General features: G+C 41.8%; 1 protein-coding gene across 2 annotated transcripts in view; it reads left to right on the top strand.

Moving 5' to 3' along the window:
• Positions 1 to 20,024, top strand: part of EDEM3 (ER degradation enhancing alpha-mannosidase like protein 3) — a 41,336-nt gene that overhangs the window by 8,783 nt on the left and 12,529 nt on the right. For both annotated transcript variants that reach the window (XM_083620085.1, XM_083620084.1), the window contains exons 4-15: positions 1,038 to 1,077; positions 1,922 to 2,034; positions 3,388 to 3,541; positions 7,087 to 7,221; positions 8,649 to 8,754; positions 9,523 to 9,620; positions 11,031 to 11,156; positions 12,510 to 12,593; positions 13,804 to 13,887; positions 14,837 to 14,961; positions 19,280 to 19,445; positions 19,835 to 19,989. In XM_083620085.1, coding sequence (XP_083476211.1) covers positions 1,038 to 1,077; positions 1,922 to 2,034; positions 3,388 to 3,541; positions 7,087 to 7,221; positions 8,649 to 8,754; positions 9,523 to 9,620; positions 11,031 to 11,156; positions 12,510 to 12,593; positions 13,804 to 13,887; positions 14,837 to 14,961; positions 19,280 to 19,445; positions 19,835 to 19,989 — 1,386 coding nt within the window. The remainder of the gene's footprint in view (positions 1 to 1,037; positions 1,078 to 1,921; positions 2,035 to 3,387; positions 3,542 to 7,086; positions 7,222 to 8,648; positions 8,755 to 9,522; positions 9,621 to 11,030; positions 11,157 to 12,509; positions 12,594 to 13,803; positions 13,888 to 14,836; positions 14,962 to 19,279; positions 19,446 to 19,834; positions 19,990 to 20,024) is intronic.

The raw sequence follows: 20,024 nt of genomic DNA, 5'->3' as shown, positions 1-20,024 counted from the left end.
AAACCACTGAGCCTCTTGGGCTTGCCAATCAGAAGGTCGGTGGTTCGAATCCCCACGACGGAGTGAGCTGTCGTCGCTCTCTCCCAGCTCCTGCCAACCTAGCAGTTCAAAAGCACACCAGTGCAAGCAGATAAATAGGTGCTGCTGTGGCAAGAAGGTAAACGGTGTTTCCGTGTACTCTGGTTTCCGTCACAGTGTTCCATTGTGCCAGAAGCGGTTTAGTCCTGCTGGCCACATGACCCGGAAAGCTGTCTGTGGACAAACGCCAGCTCCCTCGGCATGAAAGCAAGTTGAGTGCTGCAACCCCATAGTCGCCTTTGTCTCGACTTAACCATTCAGGGGTCCTTTACCCTTTTACCTTACTTCCTTCGTAGTACAGTCATACCTCGTGTTGAAGTAGCGTCAGGGTAAGTATTTTCGGGTTGCGTGCTGCAGCGACCCAGAAGTAACGGAGTGCATTACTTCTGGGTTTTGTCGCTCATGCATGCGCAGATGGTCAAAATGACGTCACGCACATGCGCAGAAGTGGCGAATCGTAACCCGCACACGCGGGTTGCGTTCGCTTCTGGATGTGAACGGGGCTCTGGAACGGATCCCATTCTCATCCAGAGGTACCATTGTACTTATTTGGATAAAATTCCATACACCAAATATGTGGTAAATTTTTGCACATTTGGTCTAAAAAGTGGATACTGAAAATGGTGGAGTTCTGACATCTGTGGCAGCATTTGTCTGGGAGTGGGCAGGTACCAATGTGTAATGGTCTTGACGCTACACAGAAAATACAAGAATTGCAGACAGCATCTTGTTTCACTAGGTGTGAGGACTATGAAGACAGCGCTAGTTTTGTTCCTCCTGCGCACTCAAAACATGCACAATGAAGTTCTGGCTCCTTTGCACCGGAACTTCTCCATTCAAACTGATGTCTTCTTTGTTAGTAATAATGTGTCATACTGTTTTTTGGATGTTTTGCTGTCACTACAGATGAAGTGTACTGGGTTCTAATGTGTTCTTCTGCTTGCTTCTCCCTCACTCAGGTTTTCACTGACACTGATTGATACTTTGGACACTCTTGTGGTAAGATGGGTCACTTCTGAATGTTATACTTGCACTTCCATTTTTTAGAAGTAAATTCTTTGACGTGCGTGTGTGTAACTTATGGTTTAAGTCTACTTTAATCAGATGGCTTTAGAGACCTATATTATTATGAAGAAAAACGGTTTCCGCATTGTATTGCAAATAAAAAGTGGTTCCCTGATAGTCTCAGACTTAGGACCAGCCTTGGAGAATACAAGAGTATTTCTAAATACTGTGAGACCCGACCAGCCTTCTTGCTCTGTATCGCATTCTCCTCTTCCATAGCAGGAACTCTTTTGAACTTATCCCTCTCCTGTCAACTTGTACTTGATCTCTTCCTGCTTGCATCACCTCCTTGCTTCTTTTGCACATTCTATTTCTTTTTGCCCTCACAGACTTGGATGACTCAGGAGGAACTGTGGGTGCTTTTGAAATAAGTGTAGTTAATTTCCCTTCTCCCTACACCCACCTTACAATTCAGCCCACACTTAATTGCGACATTACAAAACTTCTGAAAGTGGGTTTAGCAGTGAGTGGCATGGTAAATATGCCAGCTCAGTATGTGGAATGTATCGGATGATGAATTGATCATGTGCCTAACATCCACATTCCTGATATGTTTATTTAGCCACATAAGTTGACCTCTGGAGGTAAGGTTCAATTTCCCACGAGTACAGTTTCCCCAGATCCAAGTAATCTTACAGGTCTTGTGTAATATACTGGAAGCTGGAAACCTGCCAAAAAGTCAGTTGTCCGGTTTGGGAGGATACCTGTAATTACCTCTTCATTAATAAGTTTCACAGCAGGGGGGTGAAATTGTTTACAGCTAATTTTTGTTTTGCAGGTGTTAAATAAAACCAAAGAGTTTGAAGAGGCTGTCAAAAAAGTGATCAGAGATGTTAATTTAGACAACGACATTGTAGTATCAGTGTTTGAAACTAACATAAGAGTCCTTGGGTAAGTTTGATGCCAGAGGAAAATAAACCACATTTCAGTTTGTCGAGTTCTGGTACTTTCTGTGCTGCTTTTTAGTCGGAGGTGAATATGCCTGTTCCATAAGTGTTTAAGAATAATAGAAATGGTGCATCTGTTACCTTAAGAAACAGGCAGCAAAAGTTTTAGTTCTAGCTTTTCCTGCATTCATCTCAACTTAGCTGCAACCTTGCATGCTCAAATCCTTAGAAGTGTCCTTTGGTGAAAGTTTGATAGCTGAAATAATATATACCGTGGGCATTTCCCCATACTTGTGGGAAATGTTTGCATAAGGACTAGATAAGTTAAAGACCTAAAAGCTGAGATGGCCTAAGATTTGGATGGCTTTAAAGGGGGATTAGACAGATTCACGTGGGATAAAACTAGCAATGGATAAATGTTGCCTCTATGCCCAGAAGCAACAGCCCTCTGAATGCAAGTTGCTCGAGCGCAACAGCAAGAGACACTGTCTGCCCTTCTGTCCTGCTTTCTTACAGACCCCTTGTTGGTTACTGTAGGAAACCGGATCCTGGACTAATCTAGGCTTTTAGTGTAACCTGGCAGAGCTCTTCTCAAGTTCTCAGGAAGTTACATTCTGTACTGCATATTTTGTGTGATTTCTACATTCCAGTGGAATAGCAGTATAGTGGTAGCTCCGGTTGCAGACGGGATCCGTTCCAGAGGTCTGGCCGGATCCTGAGGTTTTCACAACTGGAGAGACCACTTCTGCTCACGCACGTGCGACGGTAGAGTGCTTCTGCGCATGCGTGTGCGGCAAAAACCCGGAAGTATACTTCCAGGTTCGCCGCTTACGTATCCTGAAGTTTACGACTGTATATACATAGCCCCATTTTAAACGTCTTCTCCAGAAGTGAAGAGCATTTAGATCTGTTGACTTTATTTTCTGCTACTCGACTTACATTTGGAACTGATACAGATCGTGTTGTGTAATGGTTAGGGTGTTGGTTTACGAGCTAGGAGACTGGGGTTCGAATCCCCACTCAGCCACAAAGTTCACTGGTTGATCTTGGGTCAATCACTGTCTCTCAGCCTAATCTACCTCACAGGGTTGTTCTGAAGATAAAACGGGGGTGGGCAACCGTGTACACCACCTTGAGCTCCTGGAAGGGAATGGGAAATGTAATAAATATGTGAAATAAATGTGCTAACCACAGTTTAAGGAAGCGGTTTGCAGGGAGATGTAATCCATCCTCCCCACCTTGTGGTTCTGCTCTGCTGCAGTGCTTGAACGTTTGGCACCAGCTCTTAAGCAATACCATGTTTGAGTTTGGTATTTTTATGTGCTGAATTTTATTGTTGTCCTTTCTGTGTTTTAAGAGGTCTTTTAGGTGGGCACTCAGTAGCAATTATGCTGAAAGAGAAGGGCGAAGACATGCAATGGTACAACGGAGAACTTCTGCATATGGCAAAACAGTTGGGCTACAAGCTTTTGCCAGCTTTTAACACCACCAGCGGTCTTCCATATCCACGAGTAAGTATATAATGTATTGTGAGGGCAGTTGATAATTTTGTTTCTTGTTGATTTAGATGTGAATTCTCATAGAATCCTAGAATTGTAGTGTTAGAAGGGACCACAAGGGTCATCTAGTCCAATCCTCTGCAATGCAGGAATCTTTTGCCCAATGTGGGGTTTGAACCCACGACCCTAAGGGTAAGAGTCTCACGCTCTACTGACTGAACTATCTCATTGTATATTTTCCATATCTCTTGATTGCAAGATATAAATCTGTTAAGAAGCATACGATGCCAGTTAATCCTGTTTGTAGCTTATTTCGTATTTAAAACAATTGCCACCATTTCTCTCCTGTGCCCTTTATTAAATAATTTTCAAGTTCTCTGTTCCAAGCACGCTGTATGCTTGAAAGTCAGGAGTACTGCCAGAGTTTACTGTGAACTTGCTGTTCTCTCCACTCTAAACGGCAAGCTGTTCTTGAACTCAAAGCACCAGAGATTTCAGTGTTGGGAACTGCTGCCGCAAACTTCATAAACGATTATAGCTACATGCGGGGGGCAGCAGTGTCCAGGTGTAAATCGGCAAAATGTCTGGGAGAAGGCAGATCTATGGCAACCCATGTTGTCAGTGTTGTTTTCGCTGATTTTCCATAAAAATAGCTCAAAAAGGTCAACAACTTTGCCCCCCCCCCCAAGCAAGCTCCACAACTGTCTTGTCCAGATTTTCACTGTTTGAAATATGGCAACCCTAAGCTATGGCCATAGTCTATAGGTGGTGAGCTACATGCTTAGCCATGAAAGTTGCTTTAAAATAGTCATCTGGAAGTGTGCTGTTAGCATTCCTATTTTAGTCTAGATGACATAAAAAATGTGCAAGCATTCTCGTGTCTAAAGCGAATCAGTCAGCGGTTGATCATGTCTTAGTTTTATACCACCTTGCCCGGAAATATTCCTCCCCAAATAGAGGCCAACTTTGTGCGGCCTTCATTGATTTAAAGGCCGCTTTTGACAGCATCCCCAGAGGATTACTTTGGGGAAAATTAGCCCGATGGGGAATAGACAAAAGACTTTTGTGGCTAATAACTAAATTGCACGACGGATCGGCCGCCAGGGTGAGAATCACTCCGGCCGGCGACCTCTCAAATTCAGTAACTATCAATAGAGGTGTTCGTCAAGGATGTATCCTTGCTCCGACCCTTTTTAATCTATTTATAAGTGATATGAGGGTGCCTCTGATAGATTCTCAAGAAACGATCCACGCCCCCCGTCTTGCCCAATATCGTTGCCCCCTTCTACTCTACGCAGACGATGCAGTGATCCTTTCCTTCTCAAGAGTCGGCCTTAGGAGGGCATTAAAAATTTTCGATGTTTACTGCAAATCAAATTTTCTTACAATTAACCATGCTAAGTCCAAAGTCCTAATTTTCTCCAAGAGTCGAAAAACCTATAATTGGAGAATAGACGGAAAAGCTATTGACCAAGTCTTTAAATTTCAGTACTTGGGAGTCCTTCTCCAACACAACATGGGCTGGAAGGTCCATCTTGCATATGTATTAAACAGAGCAAAAGCCCTTGCCTTTGCGCTACTGCGTTTTTTCTTTTCAGATGGGGCTTTCCATATTCCATCAATGTTAAAAGTTTTCAAGGCAAAGGTGATTGCAACAATAGCATATGCAATCCCAATATGGGGGCCCTTTGTTAATCTAACCCATTTGGAGGTAATCCAAAACCAGCTTCTAAGAAGGTTGCTAAAATTACCCAGGTGTGTAAGCAATACTGCTATACGTCTGGAACTAAATGTTACATCTCTAGAAACCACATTATGGAAATGCATCCTTTGTTACTGGTTGGCATTATGGCATAAACTTCCAAATCTCCTCTTGATACAGTGTCTCTGGAGAGATGACTTCCCTAGCCCCTGGGCAAAAATACTACATGGGAAACTTGTGTCCCTAGGACTATCTCCATCTGAACTATTAAAATTGGATTTAATTTCTGCCAAGAGAATTATAACTCACAAATTAGAGGAGATGGATTTACAATTTAATATTGCGACAGGTGGTGGCACCTGTTCGCCGATAAACCTTGGCTTAACACCACCTACGAAACTTCCATCTTATTTAACTACCTTATCTGTGGTGACGCACAGGTATGCCTTTATAAAGGCTAGATTCAATGTTTTCCCATCAAACGTGTTGGGTAACAGACTCTCCAAAGGACAGATCTCACTCCTCTGTGACTGTAAAAGTGGATCTATAGAATCGTTATACCATATAATCTTCTGTTGTCCATTACATTCGGCTTCACGGTCCAAGTTTCTGGCCCCATATTTATCGAGAATAGTTGATAGACCTCAGGAAGCCCAAATAATATACTTATTAAACGACGAAGATACAAGTAGATCCCTTGCAGTCGCTAGATACCTGATTAATGTTTTATTTCAAAAGAGGAGAAATGGATCTCTGTATGACTCTGACAGCTTAGCTAAACTTAAGTACCATCAATAAGTGCCAGAACTAAGACGCATACCCCCCAAAATCTGATGGATTTGAATTGCAGTTTACATAGAGGGAGCTTATTGTGTATAGTGTTTACTTAACTGAAGTAAAATTGGTTTTATATGGGTGTTTTAATTTTGGAACTGTTTAAATTGTATTGTTTATGGATAAATTTTGATGTATTGTTTCTGATATGGGCCAATGGCCGCAATAAATCTATCTATCTATCTATCTATCTCGTGTCTAAAGCCTAACGCACTTTTACACGATGCCAACAAATATAAATGTTTTGAACGTTGCACTTTTGTGTTTGTCAAGATGTCTTGGTCCACATTGTCAGGTAATGGAAACCTTAAGGATTAATGTTAACTTTGGTAGTTTGTATAAAGTCTGTTTGTGTATGTATGGCACCAAATTCTGACATTTGTCTGAAAGCCAGCTTACCAACTGTTCATGGTGCCTCGGGTTGTTGTTTAGTCGTGTCTGACTCTTCGTGACCCCATGGACCAGAGCACGCAAGGCACTTCTGTCTTCCACTGCCTCCCGCAGTTTAGTCAAACTCATACTGGTAGCTCTGAGAACACTATCCAACCATCTTACCCTCTGTCGTCCCCTTCTCCTTGTGCCCTCCATCTTTCCCAACATCAGGGTCTTTTCCAGGGAGTCTTCTCTTCTCATGAGGGCCAAAGTATTGGAGCCTCAGCTTCAGGATCTGTCCTTCCAGTGAGCACTCAGGGCTGATTTCCTTCAGAATGGATAGGTTTGTTCTTCTTGCAGTCCATGGGACTCTCAAGAGTCTCCTCCAGCACCATAATTCAAAAGCATCAATTCTTCAGCAATCAGCCTTCTTTATGGTCCAGCTCTCACTTCCATACATCACTACTGGGAAAACCATAGCTTTAACTATACGGACCTTTGTTGGTGCCTCGGGTACTTTGCTTTTAAACTCTATCCAGAACTCAAGGAACGTTTTTTTCTTGCAGTTTTCATAAGTTGCATTTTATCTGTCAATGATTGCTTAATTTACTACTGTAGCAGTAAACAGTTTTGGTGCCTTTTCTTCTAGGTTAACTTAAAATTTGGTGTAAGGAGTCCAGAAGCTCGAACAGGAACAGAGACTGACACTTGTACAGCTTGTGCAGGTACCTTGATCTTGGAGTTTGCTGCTCTGAGCCGCTTCACAGGAGCATCAATATTTGAGGTTTGAATACGGGTTATAATTCATCATTCCTTTTTTAATTTATAACTTCTGTTAGTGTGGTGTTTTATAGCGTTTCAGTGTCAGTATATCTATTGCTGAATTGGTAACTAAATCTGTGATATAGGAGTTTAGTAAATGGTTTCTCTGTCTGTTTGGAGGCTTTGTGATAAATATTCCAGAAATTCTGTACTTGGATTGCTCTGTAATGTATATTTTCTTATCAGTGTCTTGTTTGTTGTACTCTAATCAGTATTGTAAACATCTTGGCATAAACTTGATGGTATAAGCAGCAGTTTATTGTTAAACCTTTGTATACCGTGAGCTGCTATTTATTGGCATGTATTTGTATTTATGGTGGGCATTGCACTTGCATCAAGGAAGAAACCAATGTTTTTTTCTCTTATGGTGTACTGATTATGTTGATATTGATTCCCAACAGTAGCAACCCCAATATTCTTGTAGCTTTGCTCTACTGTACCAAAATAGACTGAACGCTGGACCAAAAATCCCCAGTTCAGATTTCTCCTAAATATTACCCAAATTGCCTTAAGCTATTCAGTCTCTCTCTTCCCCCTCCCCCTTACATTGTTAATAACTTTGCTTGTGGAATTGTTTGCTATCTATTACTATCTGGGTATTATGTGAGGCTTAGGGCGGCCTTGTAATTTGGCAATTTTCTAGTTGCTTATGACAGTAGCAATTTACACAGGGTAGCATCTAAAGGCTGTGCATTTGGCACTTGGGTAATTTCCTTCCAGTCTTAAAGAATGACTGGTTCTTAAACTGGAAGGGCTGCCGTTCCAGCTGATGGATAGAATCTCCATTGACATATGTGGAATCAGGAATGAATAGCCATTACTGGCAGCAAAGAGTGGAATAATTGTGAAAGCAGAGAGTTGCTTTTGGGTGATTATCATTGATTCTGTTAATCTATGACAAGTCGGCAAACTTTTTCAGCAGAGGGCCAGTCCACTTTCCCTCAGACCTTGTGGCGGGCCAGACTATATTTTGAAAAAAATAATAATGAACAAATTCCTATGCCCCACAAATAACCCAGAGATGCAATTTAAGTAAAAAGACACACTCTACTCATGTAAAAACACGCTGATTCCCAGATGGTCTGCGGGCCGGATTTAGAAGGCGATTGGGCCGGATCCGGCCCCTGGGCCTTAGTTTGCCTACCCATGATCTATGCTCTCCATAGACTAATTGGAATCAATTGGTAAGTTACCTAATTCCATGATTTCAGTGGGTCTAACTTACTCCTTTGTACCTTAATTTAGCTATGCAAAATACTTCAGAACTCTCTAATTATAAATGTGGAATGAATTGATACACCAGTTGTTTGCATCAGAATTTTTTTTTTTCATTTTCACCATTGTATTTAAACAGCATTTAACTGGAAATGTTGACTTTGTTTGCTGCAGGAATATGCACGGAAGGCACTTGATTTTCTTTGGGAGAAAAGGCAACGCAGCAGCAACTTGGTGGGAGTCACAATTAATATTCATACGGGTGATTGGGTCCGCAAAGGTATGACACTTTGCAACTGTGTGCCCTCTGTGGCTCATGCAGAAAGGGGAATTTGCAAAGCACATATGCAGTCTTGGACCTCTTTCATGCTGGGGAGGTCTGTATGCTTGACCCTGACATGAGAGACCTAGGATTTGTCAGGCTGCAACCTAATGAATGAGTGGTTAACCTTTTAAATGTATGGGCTATAAATAAGATGAGCTGCTTGTGGCTGCTCCCCTTAATCTTAAACTACACTGTGGCCTGGATCAGGCCTGCGAAGCTGTGTGAAGTGGACTGCCAGTCCCCATCTTCTTCCCTGTCAGAGTGCTGGACGGCTTCTCCACACCCAGCGATGGTGGGGAAATAGTCCCACTGCAGCCCTGGAGAAGGCTAAACCTTTGCTCTCGGTCCAGCACAGTGATGGGAATGAATGTGGGGTGTGAATGAACGAACAAATGAATGAATGAATGAATGTGTTGTATTCATGGCTATGCATGTGCGGCAGAACCATTTTAGCTGCACCTACCTGTGTGTAGCCCTTGAAGAGCTGGCAAGGTGGAAGGTGCCCATCAGGGTGGCAAGGCTACCCACCCCTGATCCATGTGGATTTTAAGAAATAAAACAGAAAATATTGTATTGTGCTGAGTGCAGCTTCTCACAGCTTCTTCATTTGTTTCTTGGCTGCACTCCTGCCAAAACTCTTTAACGGGGGCTTCTTTCGCAGGAATGAAAACTAGTTGTAAGGTCAATCTTAAATATATAACAGGTTTTTCATCTTTTTCCTAGATAGTGGTGTTGGAGCAGGTATAGATTCATATTACGAATATTTATTAAAGGCTTACGTCTTGCTTGGAGATGATAGTTTTCTGGAAAGATTTAACACGGTAAGTCTCTTGCATGACTTAGGGGTTGTGCATTTCATGAAGTATAATGAGTTGTATGGCTCCTTGCAGCATTGGTTGTACTTCTTCCCTCAGTAATGTATTATTGCAGAGCCAGAAAATATTTTTTGCCATGGTACTCTGGCATATCCTAAGAAGCGACCACTGGCCAGTGTATCTGCTTGCCATAAAAGTCCATCTGGCTCCAGACATGAATAAATCTACAGGAAGGGTTTGTAAAAGGATTCCCTTTGAATTTAATTGAGTATCCCTATTCAAAGTGGCTTAGTAGTGAAATATTGGCTACATTTGTGAGTTGGAAATGTAAATTTTATAAACAAACACAATGCAATATATTTGCGAAACATGAAGACTGGACTGTGTTGCTTTTTATTAAAGCTACTCTCCCTGGGTAAAACCCTTTTCAGGTGAAAGGCTGCTAGCCTCCTTACATGAACTCTTGATGCATCAACTTTAAAATACTTAAGTTCTAGCATCAGATGTATAGCTTAAATCTGGATGTCACCCTGGCTAAAAGATTGAGGGAATTTACTGAGCAGCGATGTGCTAAAGGCAGAGCAGCTTATGTGTCACAATCCGGCTCAAACACGAAGGGAGGGTAAAACAATTAATCTGTGTGATATTTAACAATTTTGTTATATGGCAGGGCTGTGGGAGCTCAAGCTTTAAATCATTCAAAGAGGAACAAGAAATCCCTGGAATAAATCCCCCCCTCCAGCCTTCCTGTCTGTTTAATTTCATTTAATCAATGCACTTCACTAAAATTATCCAACGTTAAGCCAAGCGTGGCAGACCCCTTGCTGTTGCAGCCAGTTGCATGAGACCTTCCTACCCTCCTTTCTCAGCTGAGCTCTTGTTGATTACGAAGCCTCTATGACTTAATCAGGGACGTGGGTGGCCGCTGTGGCTTAAACCACAGAGCGTAGGACTTGCCAATCAGAAGGTCGGCGGTTCGAATCCCCACGACGGGGTGAGCTCCCGTTGTTCGGTCCCTGCTCCTGCCAACCTAGCAGTTTGAAAGCACGTCAAAGTGCAAGTAGATAAATAGGTGCTGCTCCGGTGGGAAGGTAAACGGCGTTTCCGTGCGCTGCTCTGGTTCACCAGAAGCGGCTTAGTCATGCTGGCCACATGACCTGGAAGCTGTACGCTGGCTCCCTCGGCCAATAAAGCGAGATGAGCGCCGCAACCCCAGAGTCGGCCACAACTGGACCTAATGGTCAGGGGTCCCTTTACCTTTATTCTCTTGTGTGGTTCGGTGTCCTCTCAGCTGTTTTGCATGACGTTAAGGAGAGGCGAGTGCAACATACAATTTAGTGTGTTTAGATCTTAACTTTGCAAATGAATTTGGTATGAAAAATGAATGTGGACTCACCAGGGTCTGATGTTTTGCAGCATTATGATGCCATAATGAGATACATTAGCCAACCACCTCTCCTGCTTGATGTGCACATACACAAACCAATGCTTAATGCTCGGACCTGGATGGACTCCCTACTAGCCTTTTTCCCTGGTTTGCAGGTAGGTTTATCAGAGGTGCAGAAGCATTTAACTTTTCTGTCCAATGATGACTATTTAGTTGTGGGCTTGAGTGTGAGAAGTATTTGTTTTCAAAGCTCTATAAATGTTCAGGACGCTGTAATTGGAAAAAAATAGCAAAGAATGGTTGGTGTAAGCTTTTGAACTTGAAATATGATGTCATGGAAAAGTAGTCATCTGGTGGGGAAGAATAATCTTTTACAATTGCTGTCTTTAGCCATGTTAGCATTGTGCAGTCAACACTTGGTGGCTGTGTTCTGCAAATAAAATCAGATTTTTGTGAAATTAAATATCTTTTGTATCCCACTAACCTGGAGCACATGTTTCTCATTTCTATATTATATAAAGCATATCAAACATCTAAAATAGGCTCATAGTATCATTAGAGCAATAGCTCTAATGGTTTTGTCATGGCCTTTCGTACAATAATGCTTACTTACTAATAGCCCAACAAATGCCCTACTCTCACATTTTTAAGGAGTTTTGTTGATATTTTGTTTTACATCCTTAAATTCTTTCTTTTATGTTATTAGCTGCTGCTTCCTTCTCTTGCCTCTTATACACAGTGTTCCAAAATTATTATTTTTTTGACTAGAATATTCTCTCAGTATTTTGATCTTTATTGGTAAATCTTCCTTTCCTTCCTCTATAAATGCTAGCTTCCAAATTTGGTCCGGCTTATGATACTGCAGACAAATAAACAGCCTTCAACAAGCCTTACTTTTTTGTGTTTTGCTGGTCTGCAGCAGCCATTTTGCCAAAAACCATGGTGGGAGGAGGAAGAGGAAGGAGACATTGCACAAATAAGAGAGCACATTTTCCTTCCTTATTTGCCTTTTGCAAGGTTTCAGAGAATTTTCCTGTCCCCACCCCCATCATTTTGGAGTAGAAATTTCTGTGGCTGGGAATGCATTAGGAATTACATAAACATTGTTTAATTCACAGGTTCCTCTATACACATGAGTACTCTTGGAAATATCTGGTTTGGCATCTAAGATTTCCAGAAAGCAACTTTATCAAAGCAGTACCCAAATTTGAGCTAATAGCTTTAATGCTAAGAATATAAACATATGGCCAACCTGACAGACCAAACCAAATATATGTTAATCACTGGTTTCAGCACATATGTACATATGATTATTCTGTCTTTTGCTTAATTAACCAAGTGCCATTCTGCTGTCTCATGTTTCCTTGTCTTATGCCGTGGCCTGTGTAAGAAAAAGAAATAACCATGGGCTGGGGGCAGGTGGTGGGAGATATGGAATTGGTCATTATCTGGCAGGAAAGTGGCATATCTAAATGGCCTTACATTGGTACTATCTGTTTGGATTATAGGTCTTGAAAGGTGATATCAGGCCAGCTATAGAAACTCACGAGATGCTGTATCAGGTGATAAAAAAGCATAACTTTCTTCCAGAGGTAAGGCGGTAGGCTTGTATTATTATCATTGTGGGGATAATAATAATACTGGGAAAGGGGAGATGTTGATTTCTAATTACTGATTAGTCATTCATGCACTAATCAGCATCCCTTTGCATATTTTGATCTTTTTTTAACTTTCTGTTCCTCCTGTAGGAACTGGAGTCTAGTGCATTTCTTGCTCATATGGTTGACCTTGATATTTCCATGCATCACTACATCTGCCTGCAATTCCTTTTTTCATATTTGTGCTCACTTGTTCACACAATGGTTGCACATGAATGGGGGGAGACTGGTTTAGTGTCTCATCCGAACCAGCGCTCCTGGTTCTTTCCAAACAAAATGCAATGTGGAAGCCAGGGTTTGGCTAATGTGTCAGCACGACAGTGATTCAAACCCAGATATTCAGCTCTTAACCATTTCATCCACTACATCACACTCATACAGTGAAAAGCTTTGCCATATGTGCACAACTCATTTACTTTCGAATCTAGTTTTATGAGTGGTATCCAACTAAGTCATTTTGAGTATTTCCTTTGAAATCATTGGACACATCTAAAGTCCATCAATTTTAGTAGATCTACTCCGAATAGGACTAATTGGATGCTATCCTATATCTTGGTTCTCTTTCCTTTCCTTGTATCTGAAATTATGCGACCCAGTGGATAATGTCAGATGAGAGCATGGAATACCTTGGCCTAGCATAGAGTTGTCATGTTTGAGTGAACTTTGCAAACTTCTCTTGATAGCTAATCTGTAACGGGAATAATAAAATAGCACCTAACGTATTAGGAATCCTATTTTCATCCACACAAAACCCTTGTGATGTAGATGATTACTCCTCATTTTACAGGTGAGGACTACCGCAAAGGAAAACACCTGCCTACCTGGCTAACAGGGACTGTTTGATAAGTTTTTAGGCACCAGGCAAAATGTTTCTTTTTTACCAGGTCTTTGGCTGATTAGCATTCTCTGTCCTTTTCAGTGGGGGTGAGGGTGGGGTTATTGCTTTTGTTCTGTTCTTGTTTTTATTATGTATTTTATGTTCTCATTTTGTATTTTTATGTTGTGAACCACCCTGCAATCTTCGGATGAAGTGTGGTATACTACTACTACTACTAATAATAATAATAATTATAAAAAAAGCATTTGTGACCAAAGTACTATACAGTTTAGTATTTCCCTATGTCTTTCTTCTTTTCTCCTTCAGGCTTTCACAACAGACTTCCGGGTTCACTGGGCTCAACATCCTTTAAGGCCAGAATTTGCAGAGAGTACCTATTTCTTGTATAAAGTAAGATTTCATTCATCCAATTCAAGGTGTCTTAAATCCTTGATAATCTTAGGAAAGGAATTGAAAATGTTAACACCTTTTTATGGCACTGTGATGCAGTTGCACTAAAATACTTTGTACTGAAGTGGCTGCTTTATCTCAAGAAGCATATTACAGGCACAGATAAGGTACAAAAAGAGGAATCTATAATGGTTAAGAATATGCAGCGACTTCCCCATAAAGAAAGACTAAAGAGAATTAGGTTTGTTCGCTTAGAATGAATGAATGAATTGGGGCTAGGGGGAAGGATATGAAAGTATTTCAAAATCATGAATAGTGGGAAGAGATTTTTCTCTTTCACTTGCTCTGAAATTATGCCAGCAGGTACTACTTCACACAGCCTCTAACCTTAGAGGGCTTTGAAAAAGGAGGCCTATTGATGATTATGAACTGGGATAGCTAAGTGCAGCTTCCAAACTGAAAGGTAATATAAGTAGGATTATTATCAGAAGCTTAGGCCAAGCAGCAGAGAATGGTAATTTCCATCTATACTTCCTCCCTGGGCTCCTGATTTGTCCCTGTTTGTGGTGCGGGTTGGCTGTACTTCCGGTCTCAGAGGGTTGACACCTTCTTATGCATGCTCAAGAACAATACTTATGCAGAGCAAGTATTTTTAACAATACGATGAGCTTGAGACTTTCTAACTTGTGGCGCAAGATAAAGGAGCTTTCTATTGAGTCTGGAAAGCCCCTTGAATTGCCGACTGCAAACAGTTTCTCAGCTCTGTTCTCCCTCTGAGAATATTCTTCCGTCCAGGCTAGGATGTATTTAGCAGTGCAGGTGGACTTTAAATCCAAGACTTTAAAATGTGGGCAGAAGTCAAATATCAAAGTATAATAACAGATAAGAATGTATTGTGTGTATAGCGTATCTCTAGGAGTAAGTGCAACAAATCTTCCTTTAAAAACAGGCTACTGGAGATCCTTACTACCTAGAAGTAGGAAAAACACTGATTGAAAACTTAAATAAATACGCTCGTGTACCTTGTGGATTTGCTGCTATGAAAGATGTTCGTACTGGAAGCCATGAAGACAGGTAATTAGCTGAAAAGTATTGCCAGGTTTTGCTAATTTAATCTTGCAACCATGCTTTCATGCTGGTAGGATTTCTTTGTACATTAAATCTTCTCTGGCTTAATACTTTAGTAAAAGTTAGCAAGTGCTTCATGATTTTTATTTTATTAAGATATATATATATATATATATATATATATATATATATATATATATAGTGGATCCTCCTCAAGGCAACTAACTTAAGTATTTAACTTGTTAATGTATTTAACAATAGACATTTAAATAGCATGAAAACAAGGGCTTAGATCCAAACAGCCACAGGTGGGAAAATAGTGCTGTTCTGTAAACTTGTGCTACCCTAACGGAAGATGAATTGTAGGCATGGGGAACTTCCTGCCTCATAATAATGTCAGGTGATCCCACCCACCTGACAAAATTGCTGTCTAGGAAGTTAGGATCTGGCCCACTAGCCAGAAAAAGTTTCCCACTACAGTTGTGGCATAATTGGGGGAAATCAAATGGTCTTCAAGCTTGTAGACGCAGAAGAAGTTGGGGTCACTTTTCTCACAGCAGAAACAGCCCTTCTATGAACAGAAATAGCTGTCTGCTAGTGAAAAGGCACTTTTTTGGGGTCCAAGCCCTCGTCAGAAGCAGAAAATAAGGTGAGAAGATCAAAACAGCACACAAATAATTGAAGGCACAGCCAAACTGGACTGTCTGGACTAAGTTGCTGTGAAATGTCAATAAGGAGGCGGTCAGACTAGGCCCTTGGGGGAAGAAGTTCTGCCACTACGATACGATATCTTTATTGTCATTGTCCCTTGCGGAACAATGAAATTGAAAAACTACATAAAACTACATAAAAACTACATAAAACTACCACGAAACTACATAAAACTACATAAAACATTCAAAAACCCCTAAAAACTCTAAAACCCCATTTTAAAATACACTGTACTACAGAGACCCCTTATGCCGCGTTTAGAACCAGAATTGCATTAGCGTAGAAACTGTTTTTCAGGCGGCTAGTCCTGGCCTTTATAACCCTATACCTTCTTCCAGAAGGCAGAAGCTGAAAGAGATCATTTCCGGGGTGCGTACTATCGTGCTATCTCTGCCGCTTTCTTGTGGCACCTGGCAGCATAGATTTGATCTAAGGTGGGAAGAGTGCACCCAATAATTCTCTCTGCAGTCTTTACAACCCTGGATAGCATTGTTTTTTCCCTGGCCGTGCAGCTCCCAAACCACATGCACAGACCATAAGTTAGTACGCTCTCCACAGTGCAATGGTAGAATGCCATCAACAGGTCCTTTGAGAGATTGTTTTTCCGGAGGATTCTCAGAAAATATAACCTCTGCTGTGCTCTCTTCACCAGGTCTTTGCTGTTCTCTCCCCAGGTTAGGTCGTCTCTCAACTCCATTCCCAGAAAACGAAACACTGAGACCTGTTCCACACACTTCCCCTCAATAATAAGTGGCTGAATATTCAATTTACATTTCCTAAAATCCACAATGATCTCTTTTGTTTTCTTTAAGTTAAGCAGTAAGTTGTTTTTCCTGCACCACTCCCCCAACTGCTCAACTTCCTTCCTATAGGCCGTCTCCCCCTCTCCAGCCGTAATTAAACCAACCACCGTTGTATCATCTGCGAACTTAATGATCTTATTACTGGGGTATTTGGGGGCACAGTCAGCTGTATAGAGCATGTATAAAAGCGGGCTCAACACACACCCCTGCGGCGTCCCTGTATTCGTGATGAGATCCGCAGAGACGTGGAAACCCAACCTGACCCTTTGGGAACGGTTTGATAGAAAGTCTAATATCCACCTGCACAAACATGGTGGAAGTCCCAGGTCTAATAATTTGGGCACCAATCTATGCGGAAGAATAGTATTAAATGCAGAACTAAAGTCTACAAATAACAATCTCGCGTAGTTCCCTTGCTTCTCCAAATGAGTCAGGACAGCATATAAAGCCATTGCCACAGCATCCTCTGTGGATCTCTTTGCCTTGTACGCAAACTGGTAAGGGTCAAGTCCCACTGGGAGACAAGATAAGATGCGTTTCCTCACCAGTTTTTCGAAACATTTCATTATAATGGGTGTCAGCGCCACAGGGCAAAAATCATTCAGACTGTCTATCTTTGATGTTTTTGGCAGGGGTATAATGGTAGCGGATTTCAGACAGGGTGGAACAGTGGCTTGGGCCAGAGACTGGTTAAAAACCTTCGTAAAGATTCCTGCCAGTTGGTCCGAACAATCTCTTAGCACCCTGCCAGCCACCCCATCTAGGCCCATAGCCTTCCTTGTGTTTACCTCCTTTAATATTCGCCTCACTTCTCCCTCTTCCACCCTGGCAGCATTTCCTGTAGGTAGTGACGCCAATAGCTCTGGCATCCCTGTTGGAGTCACTGTTGGTGTCACCTCAAATCGGGCAAAGAAGGTATTCAACTCTCCCACCAAGGAAGCAGTACTCTCTACCACTGATAAATTCCTTGATTTATAACCAGTCAGATGTTGGACTCCCTGCCACATTTGTCTAGTATCATGATTTCTCAGATGGTCCTCAATTTTTCCTCTGTACTCCGCTTTTGCTTTCCTGATACCCCTCTTCAAGTTCGCTCTTTCTATGCCATACAATACCCGGTCCCCAGTTCTAAAAGCAGAATTTCTGGCCTTCAATAATCTCCTAACCTCTCCTGTCATCCAGGGCTTCCTATTCGGATACAACTTAACATACTTTTCCCTGGTGACATTTGCTGTGCAGAATCTAATATAATCCAGGACCGTTGATGTATAAGTTTCTAGATCTTGATGGTCGAAGATATTCCAGTCGGTCTCCTGGAAACAGTCCTGCAGTTGCTGAGAGGCTCCCTCAGGCCACACCGTAACCATCCGTGTTTGTATCTGGCCTTGTTTCCTGAGGGGTGTGTATACTGGTGTCAGAAGCAGGGACACATGATCTGAACCACCGAGGTGCGCCAAGGTCTTGACCTCATATGCCCGTCTAATGTTCGTATACACCTTGTCAAGAGTATTTTCTCCCCTTGTTGCACACTCAATGTGCTGATGGAATTTTGGGAGTACTGCCCTCACATCTGTGTGATTGAAGTCTCCCGCAATAATGTGCACAGCCTCCGGGTATCTGCTCAATTTAGCATTGATGTTTTCATGCATACTGCTCATGGCCCTGCATGCATTTGCAGTTGGTGCTATGTACACCGCTGTTAACACCACTGTTGTAAATTCCCGGGGAGGATAGAAAGGTCTGCATTTAATTGTCAGAAATTCCACATCCGGAGAACAGTAGGTATCCAACTTGACAGAGTCCGTACACCAGTTTTGATTTACAAAAATACACACACCCCCACCTTGTTTCTTGCCAGAATCCTGTGTCCTGTCCCACCGGTACGTTGTAAAACCTTGTAATTCAACAGCTGTGTCTGGAATAGCTGAATTTAACCATGTCTCTGTGAGTATCAGCACACAACAATCCCGGATGTCTTCCTCCACTCCTACCCGAAGCCTCCATTCGTCAAGTTTATTTGCCAATGATCTCACATTAGCGTAAAAGATACTTGGAAGAGGTAGTTTGCATCGTTGTTTCCTTATCTTCCTTATCTTTATTCTCTCTTTCATTTGACCTTGTCCTCTGCAGCCTCTCTTCTGCTTCCGCTCTCTCCTCCTCCTCCTCCTCCTCCTCCAACACCAGTGATTTACGATTTCTGGAATCTCGCACGCCCGTAGCTGCTCCCACACAGCACAGTTTCTACATCTGTATCTGCTGCTACTTCTGTCTCTGTACAACAGCATTTCGTATCGACTATAAATAATTCGTCCTAACAAACCCTGACTCCCCACCCGGGAGCTCTCAGCCGCAGCGTTTGCACGCGCCGCCACTAGGTGCAGCGTCTGAGAAGGCCCTTAAGATGCTGGCGCAGAGCAGGATTTCTATCAGTGACCCAAGTGGGTGGGCAGGATCATGTGAGACTAAGCGATCCTTTACGTGAAATTTTTGCTATTTAGTCTTTAGCCATGTATGCATTCTTTGGAAAAACTTAGCAAAGTTCTTCCCATTGGTTGTCATTTTGACTTTACTCAAAAGTATGTCTTGCTTGTGAGTGTTCCGGTTTGCGAACTGTTTTTGGAAGCCGAATGTCTGATGGGGCTTCCGATTGGCTGCAGGAGCTTCCTGCAGCCAATCAGAAGCCCCGCTTTGGTTTCCAAACGCTTTGGAAGTTGAACGGACTTCTGGAATGGATTCCGTTTGACTTCCAAGGGACGACTGTGTATCAAGAATGAAAAATGATACTTAGTCTATTTATTCCCTCTTTCTAGGATGGATTCTTTCTTCCTGGCTGAAATGTTTAAATATTTATACCTGCTCTTTGCTGATAAGGAAGACCTGACTTTCGATATAGAAGACTATATCTTTACCACAGAAGCTCATTTGTTACCTCTCTGGCTATCTACTGCAAACCAAACTGCCCCTAGGAAAAACATTGTGAGTGTTGCTTCATATTTTTGAATTGCTTTAATTGCAGACTAGCTTTTATCTTCCTCAGTAAAAGTAACTCTTAGAATATTTTTAGATTATTCTTCTGTTGTTGCACAAGCTGTGCCATTCTTTGCTGTTTATGCAAACATAAATTAGGTAATGAGTTTCTAAATGAAAATTTGGTCTTTTGTAACTTGATTCCTGACATAGAATCATAGAATTGTACAGTTGTAACAATATATTGATTGACATTTTAACTCTGCATATTCCTTTTTGTGGTTGGAAGGTTTATAATTGTGCTTTTGTTGCAAACACATTTGGATATTGTGACTGCACATGGTTAAAGAAAAAAAGAGAAAACAACACTTAAATTCTACCTCTTTCCCCCTTTGCAGACTACAGAATACACAGAATTGGATGATAGCAACTTTGACTGGACATGCCCCAACACTCAGATCCTCTTTCCAAATGACCCAATGTATGCTCAGAGCATCAGGGAACCTCTGAAAAATGTGGTGGACAAGAGTTGTCCTAGGGGTGTTTCCAGAGCGTAAGAGCATTGTTTATACCTTTCAGAACTGTGAT

This window comes from Podarcis filfolensis (assembly GCF_964270895.1).
Source record: "Podarcis filfolensis genome assembly, chromosome: 6".
Taxonomy (NCBI): Eukaryota; Metazoa; Chordata; class Lepidosauria; order Squamata; family Lacertidae; genus Podarcis; species Podarcis filfolensis.
This window is presented reverse-complemented; position numbering and strand designations above follow the sequence as displayed.